At 44.9% G+C, this 17,965-nt stretch overlaps 1 protein-coding gene across 1 annotated transcript in view; it reads right to left on the reverse strand.

The window, feature by feature from the left end:
• Nucleotides 1-3,795: 3,795 nt before the first annotated feature.
• LOC137675649 (haloacid dehalogenase-like hydrolase domain-containing protein 2) overlaps nucleotides 3,796-17,965 on the reverse strand; it is a 29,795-nt gene continuing 15,625 nt past the window's right edge. The window contains exons 5-7 of the mRNA XM_068421833.1: nucleotides 12,049-12,181; nucleotides 11,531-11,594; nucleotides 3,796-4,756 (exon numbers count right to left, since the gene is read on the reverse strand). Of these exons, the coding sequence (XP_068277934.1) occupies nucleotides 4,647-4,756; nucleotides 11,531-11,594; nucleotides 12,049-12,181 (307 nt within the window). The 3' untranslated portion in view covers nucleotides 3,796-4,646. The remainder of the gene's footprint in view (nucleotides 4,757-11,530; nucleotides 11,595-12,048; nucleotides 12,182-17,965) is intronic.

A 17,965-nucleotide genomic window follows, 5' to 3' on the forward strand; every position in this document is an offset into this window, starting at 1 on the left:
ATGATGCCTCCTGATGTCAACCTGGGGGAGCTCTGAAAAGTCACCTGCTTTTATAGGTCCTGTGCAGCTTTGTGCATCTTTTCATGAGCATTTCTTAATACTTCTATTGGCTATTGTTTCACAGAATATTTTGGTTGGCTCAGTGCTTATTATTCTGTTCTGGTTCACGTCACTTAACCTTGCATTTGATCACTAACAAAACAATTTAGCAAGCAACCTAAATGCTTAAGATAACAAAAATATTATGGCTTTATTTTCCTCTTTAGCCAACAAGCGGGGTCAGTGTAACCTTTCTGGATAAACAGCGCAACTTCTGTGTATCAGTGGACTTCTTTACAGGATGTGGCTAGGGAGCTCATGAAACTGTGATCTTGGGGGACACCCCAGGAGAGCTCTGAAGCAGGAGGAGTGATGGAAAACATCATCATTTAGAGGATTTGTAGGGTATTTGCAGAGTCTGTGGCTGTGGTTGTCCTTTGCCTGCAAGGGTGGTTTAGAGTACCTGCATGGGTGCCTCTAAAACCCTGAGAACTTTTGCCCTGTTTACACAGAGGATGGTAACATGGGTAAATAACAGCCAAGGGGTTGGTGAGCCAGAGAGTAATTATTTCCAGCCAAGCAAAAAAATTTTGAGTAGAAGTTGAGCTGAAAAATACTTTTGGAAGGAGAGCGGGGACTAATATGGTTCTTTGTCCGTTCTGGGTGGGACCCTGTGTTAGAGGCGTTGCACTGAGTGTTGGACAACATCTTAGCCTAAAAATATCAATAATAATATCAATATACCAACAGCCATTGATTAGCAAAGTCTGGTATTTACTTCCGAGGCCTTGATTAGAAGTACTGGGATGGATCTGAGCGAATCCCTGTTGTCCTCTGAGTTCCTATTGATCTCGTTTTGTCATTTTTGCTTTCATTGCCCTTGGCTCAGCGCACGTGGAACAAGCTCTCCCAAACTGAGAGGTCCTTTCTGGGGAGAGGGACGCTTCTGCTCCCACTGAGCTGAGAGCCAGGCATGCTCAGGTCTGTGGAAAACCTAGGCAGGCACCTAGATGGGGATTTGGGAGCCCATTTTTGGTTTTCTTTATCATGTGCTATGCCAGTAGAAAATATTTGCTATTAAAAAATAAGGACAAGTCACCAAAGGTGACAGAAATAAGCTCTGTGGGTGTGCTACAGATCGGTCTTGAGCTGGCTTTGAGCTCCCCATAAATTCAAGAGGAGTTTCATACAAGAAGCGTTGCTTGAATGTTGACTTTGCTGGTAAAAGGATTTCACCCAGGGAATCGGGAAAAGTTAGAGGCAGGTTTATTTAAGTGTACGTACAGTCCCAGATTGCAGGTGCAGTCCTCCAACAGCTGTCTCCTTCTGCTCAGCCGGCGAGGGTGGAAATGGTGCTTAGGGCTCCTGTTTTTCTCTCTGCACAAGACACATTGAAGTGAGTTTCCCCTTGATGAGAGTTTCTCAGCAGGTATGAGGACCTAATTATACTTTAAACTGAAATAACAAGTCTGTGACTGAATGGGGCCAGTAAAGAAAGATTGGTACAGCACTTGGAAGGATAATAGCTCAGAGCAGCTCCTGGAAGGCACTGGAGAGTTATGAGTGAGTAAATATTTTGTAGCAACTATTTCTTCTTGAAAATTGTATGGATGACTGGGGTACTTGTAGACCATTCCCATTACACAAATGACAAGGGATGAACTGGAGTAGGAATTTCACAGAATCACAGAATGTTAGGGATTGGAAGGGACCTCGAAAGATCATCTAGTCCAATCCCCCTGCCAGAGCAGGATTACCTAGACCATATCACGCAGGAACGCGTCCAGGCGGGTTTTGAATGTCTCCAGAGAAGGAGACTCCACAACCTCTCTGGGCAGCCTGTTCCAGTGTTCAGTCACCCTCACCGTAAAGAAGTTTTTCCTCATATTTATGTGGAACCTCCTGTGTTCCAGCTTGCACCCGTTGCCCCTTGTCCTGTCAAGGGATGTCACTGAGAAGAGCCTGGCTCCATCCTCATGACACTTGCCCTTTACATATTTATAAACATTAATGAGGTCACCCCTCAGTCTCCTCTTCTCCAAGCTAAAGAGACCCAGCTCCCTCAGCCTCTCCTCATAAGGGAGATGTTCCACCCCCTTCATCATCTTCGTGGCTCTGCGCTGGACTCTCTCTAGCAGTTCCCTGTCCTTCTTGAACTGAGGGGCTCAGAACTGGACACAATACTCCAGATGCGGCCTCACCAGGGCAGAGTAGAGGGGGAGGAGAACCTCTCTTGACCTGCTGACCACACCCCTTCTAATACACCCCAGGATGCCATTGGCCTTCTTGGCCACAAGGGCACACTGCTGGCTCATGGTCATCCTGCTGTCCACTAGGGCCCCCAGGTCCCTTTCCCCTACGCTGCTCTCCAACAGGTCTGTCCCCAACTTGTACTCATACATCGGGTTCTTCTTGCCCAGATGCAAGACTCTACACTTGCCCTTGTTATATTTCATTAAATTTCTCCCTGCCCAACTCTCCAGCATGTCTAGGTCTCTCTGAATGGCTGTGCAGCCTTCCAGTGCGTCAGCCACTCCTCCCAGTTTTGTGTCATCAGCGAACTTGCTGACAGTGCACTCTAATCCCTCATCCAAGTCATTCATGAATATATTGAATAGTACTGGTCCCAGTAGTGACCCTTGAGGGACTCCGCTAGACACAGGCCTCCAACTGGACTCCGTCCCATTGACCACCACTCTCTGGCTTCTTTCCTTCAGCCAGTTCACAATCCACCTCACTACCCTATCATCCAGACCACACTTCCTCAGTTTAGCTGCGAGGATGCTGTGGGAGACCGTGTCAAACGCTTTACTGAAATCGAGATAGACCACATCCACAGCTTTACCATCATCTATCCACCAGGTTATGTCCTCATAAAAGGCTATCAAGTTGGTTAAGCATGACTTCCCCTTGGTGAAGCCATGCTGAGTGCACCTAATGATCCCCCTATCCTTGATGTGCCTAGAGACAGCACCAAGAACCAGTTGTTCCATCACCTTTCCGGGGATGGAGGTGAGGCTGACCGGTCTATAATTACCGGGGTCCTCCTTCTTGCCCTTTTTGAAGACTGGAGTGACATTCGCTTTCCTCCAGTCCTCAGGCACCTCTCCCGTTGCCCACGACTTAGCAAAGATGATGGAGAGTGGCCTAGCAATGACTTCCGCCAGCTCCCTCAGCACCCGCGGGTGCATCCCATCAGGGCCCATGGATTTATGGATGTCCAGATTGCTTAATTGGTCCCTGACCCAGCCCTCATCAACCAAGACAGATTCCTCCTCAATCCTGACTTCTTCTGGGGCCTCAGGGGTCCGGGGCTCCTCAGGACAGCCTCCAGCAGTATAGACAGAGGCAAAGAAGGCATTCAGTAACTCCGCCTTCTTTTTATCCTCTGTCTCCAGGGCCCCCACTTCATTCATCAGTGGGCCTACATTTGTATTTAGTTGTTTGGTTGTGTTACCATTAGATGCAAAGAACTGAAAAGCACTTGGAGGAAAAAATAGATTAAAATGAACAGTTTGGATGCATGTCAGAGGAGCTGGCGTGCTGGGTGTACCAGGACTGCTGACACTTGACAGAATGGGTGGTACTGCCAAGAAGGGCTATTTCTAGATGGTGATAAAATGCATCGAGAAAGGAACAGAAAGAAACATTTTTCTTTCGGGTTTCCTTTGTGCACCACAAGCAAGTAAAAATGAAGAGTAGTCCCAATCTTTTGTATTTTACCTTTTCTTTATTTTTTTTTAGGCAAAACACCTTTATTACTGCTGATGTCAACAGGTTTTTGGCTCATTGACACATTTATCCAGCCTGTCCATCCTTCACACAATCCTTTTTATAAGGATACTTTCCTTTGTGGCTATGTTATTTATAATTTGTATTGCAGGAGCAGTCTCAGATCGACGTCTTGTTCTGCCATAAACATGGCCCTCGCATCCAAGACCTTCAGTCTGTATTTGATACCTACTAAGCATCCCTTACAAAGTAGCAATTAATTAGTCCTAACAGTGCCCCACACAGACGATTTGTAATGTCTCCTTAATAGAAAAGGGAGAAAGGGAGAGGTTGTTACTGATGAGACATGCTGCAGATTAGTATCAGAGGCAGGGAAGACAACTACATCTTCTGATTGTTATTGTGAAGCCTCATTCACAAGCCAGTGTATCGCTGACATATTGAACAGGAATATACTGGATAATTAATCCTTGGTTTGGTTTGGTGTTTTGTGTTTTTTGTTTGTTTGTTTTTTGTTTTTTTGGGTTTTTTTGTGGTTTTTTTTTTTGTTTTGTGGTTTTTTTTTTTGTTTGTTTGTTTGGTTTTTTTTTTTCAGAATTAGGTTGACAGTTACAGGTGGGGTTGAAAAATGCAGTCACAGAATCACGGAACGGTTGGTGTTGGAAGGGACCTCTGGAGATCATCTAGTCCAACTTCCTGCCAAAGCAGGTTCCCCTACAGCAGGTTGCACAGGGTCGTGTCCAGGTGGGTTTTGAATATCTCCAGAGAAGGAGATTCCACAACCTCCCTGGGCAGCCTGTTCCAGTGCTCTGGCACCCTCAAAGTAAAGTTGTTTTTCCCCATATTCAGATGGAACTTCAGCAAGGAGCTTGCTGTCAAAGCCATGTCTCTGCAACGAGATGCGCTGAGACAATTCCTCTCCTTTGCTTGCAGGGAGTTAGATTCTGCCATGCTGTGGCGGTTGGAGAAGAGAATTTTGGTGGACCTGTCAAGTAAAGAGGCACGGAGGGTGATGATCCAGCACTGTCTGCCCCCTCTGAGCAACAGCGGAGGAGTGGAGCTGAGAACAGATCTGGACTACCGCTTGCTGGGCCAGGTGAGACAGCACTGCAGACAATGCTCACTTACAATCACAGAATCGTTTTGGTTGGAAAGGACCTTTAAGATCATCAAGTCCAACCGTTAACCCAGCACTGCCAAGTCCACCACTAAACCATGTCCCCAAGCACCACATCTACTCGTCTTTTAAATCCCTCCAGGGATGGGGACTCCACCGCTTCCCTGGGCAGCCTGTTCCAATGCTTGACAACCCTTTCTGTGAAGAAATTGTCCCTGATACCCAATCTAAACCTCCCCTGGTGCAAATTGAGGCCGTTTCCTTTCATCTTATTGCTTGTTACCTGGGAGAAGAGACTAACACCTGCCTCGCTACACCCTCCTTTCAGGTAGTTGTAGAGAGCGATAAGGTCTCTCCTCAGCCTCCTTTTCTCCAGACTAAACACCCCCAGTTCCCTCAGCTGCTCCTCATCAGATTTGTGCTCCAGACCCTTCACCACCTTCGTTGCCCTTCTTTGGACTCATAAATGTTAATAATACAGTTAATTAACAGGGAAGCTGGGAACAGACACAGAAAAGCGTGTTTTATTTGACCTATGGAAAATTGCCCTTTAGAAAGAAAATGCCCGGTATTTTCCTTGTCTCCTACAAAGTACTGTGGGCATTCAAAACAAGAACAAGCAACATAATGTTGAAGGGAGGGTTCACATAAAAATATATATGTGTGTGTATGTGTATATATATACACACATATAAATACATTTCAGACAGGAATAGACTCTACAAATATCTTATATAAATATATATGCTTGTAAATGCCATTCCTGTCCGATTTGTAAGCCGTAATGTCTCATTCTGACCCCGTCACAGGAAACAGATGGATACTCCGGCTCAGACATTAAACTCGTGTGCAAGGAAGCAGCTATGAGACCAGTGAGGAAAATTTTCGATGCTCTTGAAAATCATCAGCCAGGTATCACAGCTCTGAGTAGAGAATCCAATCTGGGAAATGCTGATCTACTGCTGGAACTCTCGAAATTATAATGTTAACCCCAGCAGGTGGAGCTCTGTTACCTGCTTAGAAAAGTTTTAAACTGTGCATTTCTAAAACATCTACTTAAGCTAATATTTCTGAAAATCAGGCCTTTTTTTAAAGCTGACAGTATCTGTGCACAAATACAAATTTTTCTTTATCTCTCTAGGTTTATTCTGTTGTTTTCGTATATTAAGTAAGTGTCGCATGAGGCAGGGACATAAAAGAACGTCTTTTGGTAATAACAACAGTATTTAATCAATTATTTTCTCTTTAGGTAACTGTAACTTACCCGTGATCCGATTAGACACAATCACAACAGCAGATTTCCTGGATGTGATCGCTCACACCAAGCCATCAGCAAAGAATTTAAGCCAGAAGTACACGGCTTTGATACCAGACGGTTCAATTTAGCAACGGTTTAGCAAGAGTAGGCCTCAGAGTAGGCTCTAAAGGCCTGCTCTGTGTTACCTTTACACAGAACAAACTTTCCTGTCAATAATTTTCCTTTTAGCTAGAATAATAGAGAATAATAATAGATTCTGAAGTAAACTACATGTTTTGTAGATAGAGTTTGTTTATGGGATTGATAACAAGGTTCTAGTAAATAATGATTCATGCTGTTTACGCTTAGTCTTAGAAAAACAAAGGTCTCTGCTAATTATATAAGGCCAAAAGACAAAACAAAACTGTAAAGAACAACTTTGTGATGTCTAAATTAACTTGATTCATAAACTCTTGTGTCAGAGGAGAGATAAGTTCAAAACGATATCTTCTTCTTGGGAACACATGTACTTGTAAACAAGAAGGCCTCGACCACGCTTGCGCACAAGCACGATTAAAGGGGGATTGCGACCACCAGAGACCCCCAGAGACCACCCAAGACCCCTTCCCCAATTTAGTACGCATGCGTAAAGACATTATGTAATGCATTACATAACATATTATGCATAAGTTTTTTTTTTTTTCTGGAATGCGTGGGCTTTTCTCGGGATTATGTATATAAGGAGCAAGCTTTTGTTCTTAGGTTTGCATGCTAGGAGGAGAGATCCCCCATGCACCCAGCACTGCAATAAACCAATGTCGGCTTTCTAAACTATCATTTGGTTTGGAGAGTTTTCTTGGTTACTATTTTCTGGTAACAGCTTGGCAGAGAGAATTTGAGTCGGTTTGAAAAGAAAAACCCCAAAAGATTGAAAACTTTCAAGACTTTTGCTGTTAAAAACGGTATCGCCTTGCCTCTGAAGGATCGAACGGTGCTGGGGAAGGAAGTGCTGTTGTTTCCAGGAAAGAGCATGCAGTGACAAATGTCCGGGGGAAATCTTCACTTTCAAAATTTAATGAGGGGGGGTGGTTTGGTTAATTTTTATTAGCCATTTTCAATGGCCATTCAAAACACATTCTTATGGAAATAACATAATGGCAGATGCTATGTAATGAAGACTCCAGCCTTAATTTTATGTATAAAGATTTAAAGATTTCTTGCTTCTCGGTCTTTATTCATGACAGTTGTTTACAGGTTGGAGTAGAACTGGAGCAGAAAGCTTTAAGAACAGTTGGGTGATTAGTGTAATTCTCCCTTTCCGAGACTCACTAAAGCATCACCATCAGCATAGCTTTACCAGCAGAGACCTGCACCCTTTTCAATGAAACTTAAGTCACTGCTTTTAATGAAACAGGCCCCTCACTACAAGAAAGACTTTGAGGTGCTGGAGAGAGTCCAGAGAAGGGCAACGAAGCTGGTGAAGGGTCTGCAGCACAAGTCTGATGAGGAGCGGCTGAGGGAACTGGGGGTGTTTAGTCTGGAGAAAAGGAGGCTGAGGGGAGACCTTCTCGCTCTCTACAACTACCTGCAAGGAGGGTGTAGCGAGGTGGGGGTTAGTCTCTTCTCCCAGGTAGCAAGCAATAGGATGAAAGGAAACAGCCTCAAGTTGTGCCAGGGGAGGTTTAGATTGGATATCAGGAACAATTTCTTCACAGAAAGGGTTGTCAAGCATTGGAACAGGCTGCCCAGGGAAGTGGTGGAGCCACCATCCCTGGAGGGATTTAAAAGCCATGTAGATGTGGTGCTTAGGGACATGGTTTATTGGTGGACTTGGCAGTGCTGGGTTAACGGTTGGACTTGATGATCTTAAAGGTCCTTTCCAACCAAAATGATTCTATGATTCCATGAAATTCAGGACCTTAGTGGTGCTTTGTAGATTTGGTTAGTTTGTCATCGTTTTCAGCTGAGGTCAAAGCCTTGATGTGCCAAATGTATTGCTTTCCAAGGTTTAGGGTATTTCCAACGTGGAAAAGGCAAAGTTAGAGGAATTTGTAGACATTGTAGAAAATAAGCAGATTTAAGCTAATCTAACTAGAAACTGGATTGGTGGTAACCCACTGGTTTGCAACCAGCCATAAAGTGCCAGCAGCGAGTCTTTGCAGTGCAGCTGTAAATACTAGCCGAGTTGGAAACTTCTGCTTGTTAACACAGCCAGGTAACCAGTCAGGACTGCCACATGTCCTTTAATCTTTTAATTAGAAATTCTAATCAGTCATTTTTTCAGGCACTTGCATCTCATGGCTGTCCCTCTCTTACCCTCCCTCTTGCTTGGCAAGAGTTATCCTCTTTGCAGTTATCTTGCATGGGCTTGTGTGCAGCTACTTTTCTAAGTACCACGGTCTTGCATGCTTTCCAGCGTGCTCCAGGACCTCCGAAGCACTGACAGTGTCTTTTTTTGCTCCAGCATCAGTCACGTTGTCAGAAATCTTTATTGGAAATATCTTCACAGGTTTCTTACTTATAGATCTCTCACCTCCTGAACCCGACTCTGAGTACGGGCCAAAGACCTCCCTGACGTACTCCAAGCAGAAACCAACACAAGTTCAGAATTGTTGGCGTGAACACTAGATGTGTGAATTTATTGAAAACTGTAGGTTACAATTAATGAGGGCACACAGATGGCTTTTGTTCCTGAGGGGGGTTTATTGTTTCTTGTGTTTCTACTGCCGAGTCTACTCCATCCACACATTCTGTCTCGGATAGAGATTAAATCTGAATGTAGGTGACCACCCACTACGTGGGACTGCAGACAGACACCCTTTCACGGAAGGAGAGCTTCCCCTTCATTCATCACGATGATTTTTCTTAACAAGAACAAGCATGGCTCATTAACACAAAACTATCTTTCCAATAAGGTTAATACTCCAGTAATGTATAATTGCCATCTAATAATTTAACACTCGAGCACTTTAAAACAACTGTAAAGGACTTTGATTATTACAGTTTGCAAATGGACCAGAAAAGCTATTTTTTTACCATTATTGCAAAGTTGGTTCATATGGGTGGATTTTGCATGTAAGGAAAAGCACTGCCTACTACAGAATTAAATTTCATTTTACAGCTCTACTAACCAACTGTGTAAAAACTGGAATCTGTCCCCATGGCTTGTCAAGGATTTTTCCCCTAACATTGAAAAGAAACAAAGAAACCCAACAACAGGGAAATTTTGCCACTGTAGCATTAATAGGACCCTGCTGAAGTCTAACTTCAAAAATTCACAGTCTCTAAGGCATTTAATACCCAATTTTTATTTCTGTACCGTTATTTTTAATAACAGCATCTAATTAAAACATCTGTAAAATGCTGACAGTTTTAATTTTATGTAAAATTTGAAAAACAAGAAACCAGTGTATGTTTTAATGAGAGGGAAGATATCAACAGTAGTTATTATTAAACAATGGTGATATTTTAATTTAAGAGTTCTCTTCTAAATGTGCATAATCTCTACCTTTAAATTAGAGCAGAGCAGAATCACACTCCATGAAATCACTAGAGGCTGACTAAGGCTCTGCTAGTCTTTGAGGTTTATTTACTTGAGTATTTCCAGTGGGTTATTTTTTGGTTTAGCTTATTCAGCAGAAGAATGTGATGCTTCCCAGACAGGGCTTTTCTTAGTTATCTCTTGAAAAGAGAAAATAAATGGAACTCTCTGCCATGCTCCCTATGTCATTCAGGAAAGCAGCCTTTCTGTCTCACCTGTGGGGGATCTGCGGTCCCTACTCACATCCTCGTGAAACTACTACAGGAACAGGGGCTTTGCCGTGAGCGTGCCGGGGCCCACGCTGGTCCTCTGCCTTTTCACAACTCGAGCGGAAGGAGCTCACGGCTAGGTTTCTGATGCAATGCATGCCTTGATCCTGTGACCTTAATTTTTGAAGCAAAAGTAAAGGAAAGGATGTGACATAGATGTTTCTTCAAACTAACTAGTCCCTTTCTCATAGCAGGCTCTCTAGGATATGTTCCACTGCCTCTGGGAAATTCTCACAGGTTAAGTAAGGAGCCAGATTGATTTTTTTCTTAATCTGACAGTCAGTATTTACCTGTAACAGATTAACAAAAAGATACATTTACCAAGTTCCTTTGAGTATCCTTTTTTTCCCTGAAAATTACGCACTGGTTTCACTCTGCTGTGCTGGCAATGTATCAATAACAATGATAATACCTGTCAGTCCCTTAAGGTTCCACTTTTGTCTGAAGCAAAATGACTTTTATAATTACCAGTGTAATTACTAAGGAACATCACCAGAGTTCCTGAATGATCAGAGGTTATGTTGCTATGACTGATTTTGGCAATCTAAGATGTCACAGTAACACTCCTCTCTGTTCTTTGACTAGTTCTTGGGATTTTAGAGTCATTAGAGCAAAAAATTCATACCTACAAGATCAGCCGCCCCCATCTATTGCTTCATATCATCCCACTGTCAGTTCAGGGTCTGTGCTCTAGCCCTGCTGTTGAAACATTAAATAGAATGGCTTATCCTGACTTAAACACAATCTACTGCTTGACAGGCTGCCACACTGCAGCTGAGGAAATGTATCTGCTGAATTCATAGAATCACAGAATTGTTTTGGTTGGAAAGGACCTTTAAGACCATCAAGTCCAACCGTTAACCCAGCACTGCCAAGCCCACAACTAAACCATGTCCCTAAGCACCACATCTACATGGCTTTTAAGTACCACCAGGGATGGTGACTCCACCACTTCCCTGGACAGCCTGTTCCAACGTTTGATAACCCTTTCAGTGAAGAAATTGTTCCTGATATCCAATCTAAACCTCCCCTGGCACAACTTGAGGCTATTTCCTCTCATCCTATCACTTGTTACCTGGGAGACCAACCCCCCACCTCACTACAACCTCCTTTCAAGCAGTTGGAGAGACTGATAAGGTCTCCCCTCAGCCTCCTTTTCTCCAGACTAAACACCCCCAGTTCCCTCAGCTGCTCCTCATCAGACTTGTGCTCCAGACCCTTCACCACCTTCGTTGCCCTTCTTTGGACTCTCTCCAGCACCTCAATGTCTTTCCTGTAGTGAGGGGCCCAAACTGAACACAGGTTTCAAGGTGCAGCCTCACCAGTGCTGAGTACAGGGAGACAATCCCTGTCCTAGTCTTGCTGGCCACACTATTTCTGATACAAGCCAGGATGCTGTTGGCCTCCTTGGCCACCTGGGCACACCAAAATGCATGAGTTGATGGACTCGGGGTCTCCCAGCAGCCCCTTGGTGTAACAAACCGCAGGAACGGTTCTCTACAAAGAGCCAGGGCTGGGGGGGGCTGCCAGTACCCAGAGCTGGATCACCAAATGCACCGTTGCCTCCCGAAATGACCGATCCATTGAGTACTTACCGGTCCTTACCAAAATCCCATGCATGCCCACATTCTGGGTGCCACCAACGTCATCCCTGTAGTCCTGGGAGAGGACAGGAGAGCAGCTGGTTAGTGGTCACAGACACAATTTGTTAACAAAGGTTTTCATGATGTTCCCTGCTTTGCACATCACTTAAAAGCAGCTACACTGAGTCAAATCCTGTAGTTACCTATTAGACAGTCACAGGAATGATTTACTACATGCTTTTTGCCTGATCAAATAGTGACTAGAGTAAGAGAATTAACCCCATGGACTACACATTAAATCCTGCAAGCTTTGATGGTTCAATGTTCACCCCTCATTGAATCACAGCGCTTTTAGAAAGATCAGTGCATGGCATTTGAGAGACACGACACGCAGTGGAGACGAGCGCTGCATTAACAGGCAGGTGATAAAGTATTTGGTCCCCACGATCACCAATCATGACGGCCTCCTCTGGGGCACAGTCAGTCCCCCGCAAAGCTGCTAAGAAGAAGGTTTTCTCTGGCTTCCCCACCACTGTCGCTTTGGTGTCCGTCGCGTATTCCAGTCCAGCTACAAAAGGTCCAGGTCCCAGAGCCAAGCCATCTTTTTTCTTGAAATATCTGGCTTTATGTATAGCTATAAGAAGAGCACTATCCAAAATCAACCTAAAGGATGAATGAAGAAGAAAGTACAAAAATTATATTAAAGAAACGATATTTACAGCTGAAGGCCTCAACTGGCTTCCGTTTTAAGTTGATGACAAAACTCCCACTGACTTTCACAACGCCCCAAATTATAATGCAAGCTAGTGTCCTGGTTTGGCCTAAACCAGGCCGATTTTCCTTTCAGTGATTTTTACTTTCAGCTAAGTCTCCTCTAAGTAACTGCACTTTCTGAAACTAACTGCATGTTTGCAGACAGTGTCTGCCTCCAAGACTGATAACGCCCGAAGTTTGTAGTTATCGCTGAGGCACCGGTAGGGATGTTGTGCAGTAAGGCTCTTGCTGTACTTATTCTTAGAGAAACCAAGGTCACTGCTGAATTCCTCACTGCTTACAAGTGAAGAGCCGAAGGGGGGGTTGCAGCTGCAGTGGGGAGCAGACAGGGCAGGTGACCCAAAATTGACCAACGAGGGTATTCCATCCCACACACGTCATTCTCGGTATAAAGCGGGGGGATCACGAGGGTCTCGCTCTTTTCTGCTATGGCCGGTGTCCAAGGAGGACTCCGTCTGTTTTCCTGCTGCCCCCGATCCCGATCCGTGCATCCCTGAATACAGCTCTCGACCGTTGCTAGGCCCAGCCTGGGCCTTCCCGGAGCCTGCCCTGCAGTGCCGGTGGTGACGTGGCTGACTTCAGGGGAGCTCAGTCTTGGTTTTGTATATATATTTGTATATATTTGATTATTTCTATTATTATTATTATACTCTTTTCCATTATTATAGTTTATTAAAACTGTTTTAACTTTCCAACCCGGAAGTCTCTCTCCCTTTTCCCTTTCCCTTTCCCTTTGGGGGGAGGGGGGGGGATAACAGAGGGCATCTGCCACAGGTTTAATAACTGGCCCAGCTTTAAACTGTGACAGATTTATTGGCGCCCAACGTGAGGCACGAAAGAAGCTCCGACAGGTTGCTCTGATAAGTCGAATCCCAGCTCCAGTGGGAGGAGACCCGGAGAGCTCAGCTGAGAGAGTATCGGAGTTCTTCCTTTGAGATTTACGAGGGGTTGGAAATTAAAACAGATAGCGAAGATGGTAATGTCATTTTTGATCGCTGTGCTATCTCGTCTCTTTATTAAGCCTTTTACAGAGTTAAGTGTAATAATACCTTACTTGCCGTTGTTTGTTAGTGTTTATGTGCAGTTTATCATTGCTGGGTACTGGTCAACGTGCATTGTTTTGTTATGGCGTTTCGTACGGATTTATGTCGTGATAAACTGGGTTGTTACTGCTCTGACCTCGGTAGCAGAGATTTTATCTGCGCACTCTGGGAGTCCTTTAGCTGATTCTGTTAATGATTATACTTCCAATTTTACTTTGGGAAATAGTACCTTCTCCTTTTCTGCCAAGGTGATTCCACTAGATTTTGCGAAATTAGGATGGTGCTGTCTAGGTGGCGTGGTTTTATTTTCGTTTGTCCTGAATGTGTTTCTGGTGTGGTATGTGATTAGATGTCAGTGCAGCAACAGCGGTAGGTATCATGCTGCCCCTGTAACCAGGAGAAAACACCGAAAGAAATCAGCTAGTAAAGTGAAGGATGATGACTCAGAGGCTTCTAAGGCAGAGCCATCATATGACCCAGGTGAGGGCCCTTCTCAGTCAGAGTCAGGGCCTGATACAGATGGGGGTTTCCTTGATCGTCTTTTTAAAGCAGACCCATTACACAAGAAGGACAAGAAAGGTCCTTCTAAAGCAGAACAATCACAGGAGGACTCGGACTCGGACGTAGAGATAACCTACCATTCCTTATCCCTGAAAGAACTGCGAAGTATAAGGAAAGACTTTAGTCGTTATGACGGTGAGCCAATTATTACCTGGTTGCTCCGATGCTGGGATAATGGGGCAGATAGCATAGAATTGGATGGTAGAGAAGCCAGACAGTTGGGATCCCTGTCCAGAGATGGTGGTATTGATAAGGTGCTTGCAAGAAAGTCAAACACTATCAGTCTCTGGAGGCGACTCTTGTCAGCTGTAAAGAGCAGGTATCCCTATAAAGATGATGTTATGAGCCACCTAAGCAAATGGACCACTATAGAAAAAGGTATTAACTACCTTAGAGAACTAGCGGTGCAAGAGATCATTTATAAACACCCTCAGGACATTGTAGATCCTGTAAATCCTGATGAAGTGGAATGCAACCGATCCATGTTCCGGAAGGTTGTGAAGAGTGCTCCACCGACACATACCCATACATTGTCAATATTAGTCTGGGGAGAAGATGCTATGGCACGACCTAGTGTGGGCGAAATGGCTAACTATATGCGACAGTATGAAGATAGTATTTCTTCCCCACTGCAGGCCCGTGTCTCGGCTGTTGAAAAACTGACTAAGGAAAACAAGGACTCATTTAAACAACTGTCAGACAAACTGTCCAGGATCGAGAATAAACTTGACTCTCTACCTACACAGGCCCGTGTTGCAGCCTTTAGGAGGAAACGCCCTCCTACTGGACCGGCTCAAAGGAAACGGGACACGTCACGAGGTATCCTGTGGTTTACCCTGCGTGATTATGGGGAGGACATGAACAGATGGCATGGACAACCTACCAGTACCCTACAGGCACGAGTACGTGAGTTGCAAGCTAACAGAAATACTAGAGAGAATTTTCCTAGGAGGATGGCTGCTCCAGTTACCAATGAGCAGGACCCCAGTCAGGGTAGATGGGCCTCAAATCCCTTTTTTCCAAGAGTGAATAGGGGAAATGAAGGTCCAGTCCCCGTGAGCTGCACGAATCCAGTCTTTAATTAGAGGGGCCCTGCCTCCAGCCAGGAGGAGGAGAGGGACAACCGAGTTTATTGGACTGTGTGGATTCGATGGCCTGGCACATTAGAACCACAAAAGTATCGAGCCCTGGTAGACACTGGTGCACAGTGCACCCTCATGCCATTGAATCATAAAGGGACAGAATCTGTCAGTATCTCGGGAATAACAGGGGGATCTCAAGAGTTATCTATCTGTATTGGAGGCCGAAGTGAGCCTAACTGAAAACGAATGGAAAAAGCACCCCATTGTGACTGGTCCAGATGCTCCATGCATCCTTGGCATAGACTACCTTAAGAAAGGGTATTTTAAGGACCCAAAAGGGTATAGATGGGCCTTTGGTATAGCAGCTGTAGAGACTGAGGACATTAAACAGCTGTCTACCTTGCCTGGCCTCTCAGAGGATCCTTCTGTTGTGGGGTTGCTGAAGGTTGAAGAACAACAGGTGCCAATTGCTACTGCCACGGTGCACCGACGACAATATCGCACCAATCGAGACTCCCTGATCCCCATTCATAAACTGATTAGACAATTAGAAAATCAAGGAGTGATTAGCAAGACTCGCTCACCCTTTAATAGTCCTATATGGCCAGTGCAAAAGTCTGATGGAGAATGGAGATTAACTGTGGACTATCGTGGCCTAAATGAAGTTACACCACCTCTGAGTGCTGCTGTGCCAGACATGCTAGAACTTCAATACGAACTGGAGTCAAAGGCAGCCAAGTGGTACGCCACTATAGACATTGCTAATGCATTTTTCTCTATTCCCTTGGCACCAAAGTGCAGGCCACAGTTTGCTTTTACCTGGAGAGGTATCCAGTATACCTGGAATCGACTGCCCCAGGGGTGGAAACACAGTCCTACTATTTGCCACGGACTGATCCAGACTGCACTAGAAGAGGGTGGAGCTCCAGAACATTTGCAATATATTGATGACATCATTGTATGGGGTGATACAGCAGCAGAAGTTTCTGACAAAGGGGAGAAAATAATTCAAATTCTTCTGCAAGCTGGTTTTGCCATAAAAAGAGGCAAGGTCAAGGGGCCTGCCCGGGAGATACAGTTTTTAGGGATTAAATGGCAAGATGGGCGTCGCCAGATCCCGATAGAGGTGATCAACAAAATAACAGCTATGTCCCCACCAACTAACAAAAAGGAAACACAAGCCTTCTTAGGCGTTGTGGGTTTCTGGAGAATGCATATTCCAGATTACAGCCAGATTGTACGCCCTCTTTATCAGGTGACCAGAAAGAAAAATGATTTTCAGTGGGGCCCTGAACAACAACAGGCTTTTGAAGGGATTAAACAAGAGATTGTGCATGCAGTAGCCCTTGGACCAGTCCGTATGGGACAAGATGTTAAAAATGTGCTCTACACCGCAGCTGGGGACAATGGTCCTACCTGGAGCCTCTGGCAGAAAGTGCCAGGGGAGACTCGAGGTCGACCCCTAGGATTTTGGAGTCAAGGATACAAGGGCTCTGAGGTCAATTACGCTCCAACTGAAAAAGAGATACTGGCAGCATATGAAGGAGTTAGAGCTGCCTCAGAGGTAATTGGTACTGAAGCACAGCTTCTCCTGGCACCCCGATTACCAGTACTAGGCTGGATGTTCAAGGGTAAGGTTCCTACTACTCATCATGCAACTGATGCTACATGGAGTAAATGGATTGCATTAATTACACAGAGGGCTCGAATAGGAAACCCTAATCGCCCAGGAATCTTAGAAGTGATTATGGACTGGCCAGAAGGCAAAGACTTCGGAATGCCACCAGGAAAGGAGGTGACACGTGCTGAAGAAGCCCCACCGTATAATGAACTACCAGAGGATGAGAAGCAGTATGTCCTGTTCACCGATGGATCCTGCCGTCTTGTAGGAAAGCATCGGAAGTGGAAAGCTGCTGTATGGAGTACCATACGACGAGTCACAGAAGCCACAGAAGGACAAGGTGAATCAAGTCAATTCGCAGAGGTAAAAGCCATCCAGCTGGCTTTAGACATTGCTGAACGAGAAAAGTGGCCAAGGCTGTATCTTTATACTGACTCATGGATGGTGGCAAATGCCTTGTGGGGGTGGTTAAAACAGTGGAAGCGAAGCAACTGGCAGCGTAAAGGTAAACCTCTTTGGGCTGTTGAACTGTGGCAAGATATTGCTGCTCGGCTAGAGAAACTAGTCGTGAAGGTACGTCATGTAGATGCTCACGTACCTAAAAGTCGGGCAACTGAGGAACATCGAAACAACCAACAAGCGGATCAGGCTGCTAAAGTGTTCCAAATAGATTTGGACTGGGAACATAAAGGTGAACTATTTCTAGCTCGGTGGGCTCATGACACTTCAGGTCATCAAGGGAGAGATGCAACATAGAGATGGGCTCGTGACCGAGGGGTGGACTTAACCATGGACTCTATTGCACGGGTTATCCATGATTGTGAAACATGCGCCGCAATTAAGCAAGCCAAACGGTTAAAACCTTTGTGGTATGGGGGGCGGTGGTTGAAATATAAATATGGGGAGGCCTGGCAAATTGACTACATCACACTCCCTCAAACCCGCCAGGGTAAACGTTATGTGCTTACCATGGTGGAGGCGACCACCGGATGGCTGGAAACATACTCTGTGCCCCATGCCACTGCCCGGAACACTATTCTGGGCCTTGAAAAGCAAATCTTGTGGCGACATGGCACACCAGAGAGAATTGAGTCGGACAATGGGACTCATTTCAAAAACAGTCTCATAGATAACTGGGCCAAAGAGCATGGCATCGAATGGGTATATCACATCCCCTATCATGCACCAGCATCTGGGAAAGTTGAACGGTATAATGGAGAGTTAAAGTTCCTTCCTTTCTCTTCCCCAGAAACAGCTAATAAAACAAATCCCCCAAATAAAGAAGTTATCTTGAGGATTTCAACAGATAGATAACTATTTTTAAATCCTGTCTATATCTCTCCTGCGATTAGGTCCATTACTCTAA

Source organism: Nyctibius grandis, chromosome W, assembly GCF_013368605.1.
Source record: "Nyctibius grandis isolate bNycGra1 chromosome W, bNycGra1.pri, whole genome shotgun sequence".
Classification (NCBI taxonomy): Eukaryota; Metazoa; Chordata; class Aves; order Nyctibiiformes; family Nyctibiidae; genus Nyctibius; species Nyctibius grandis.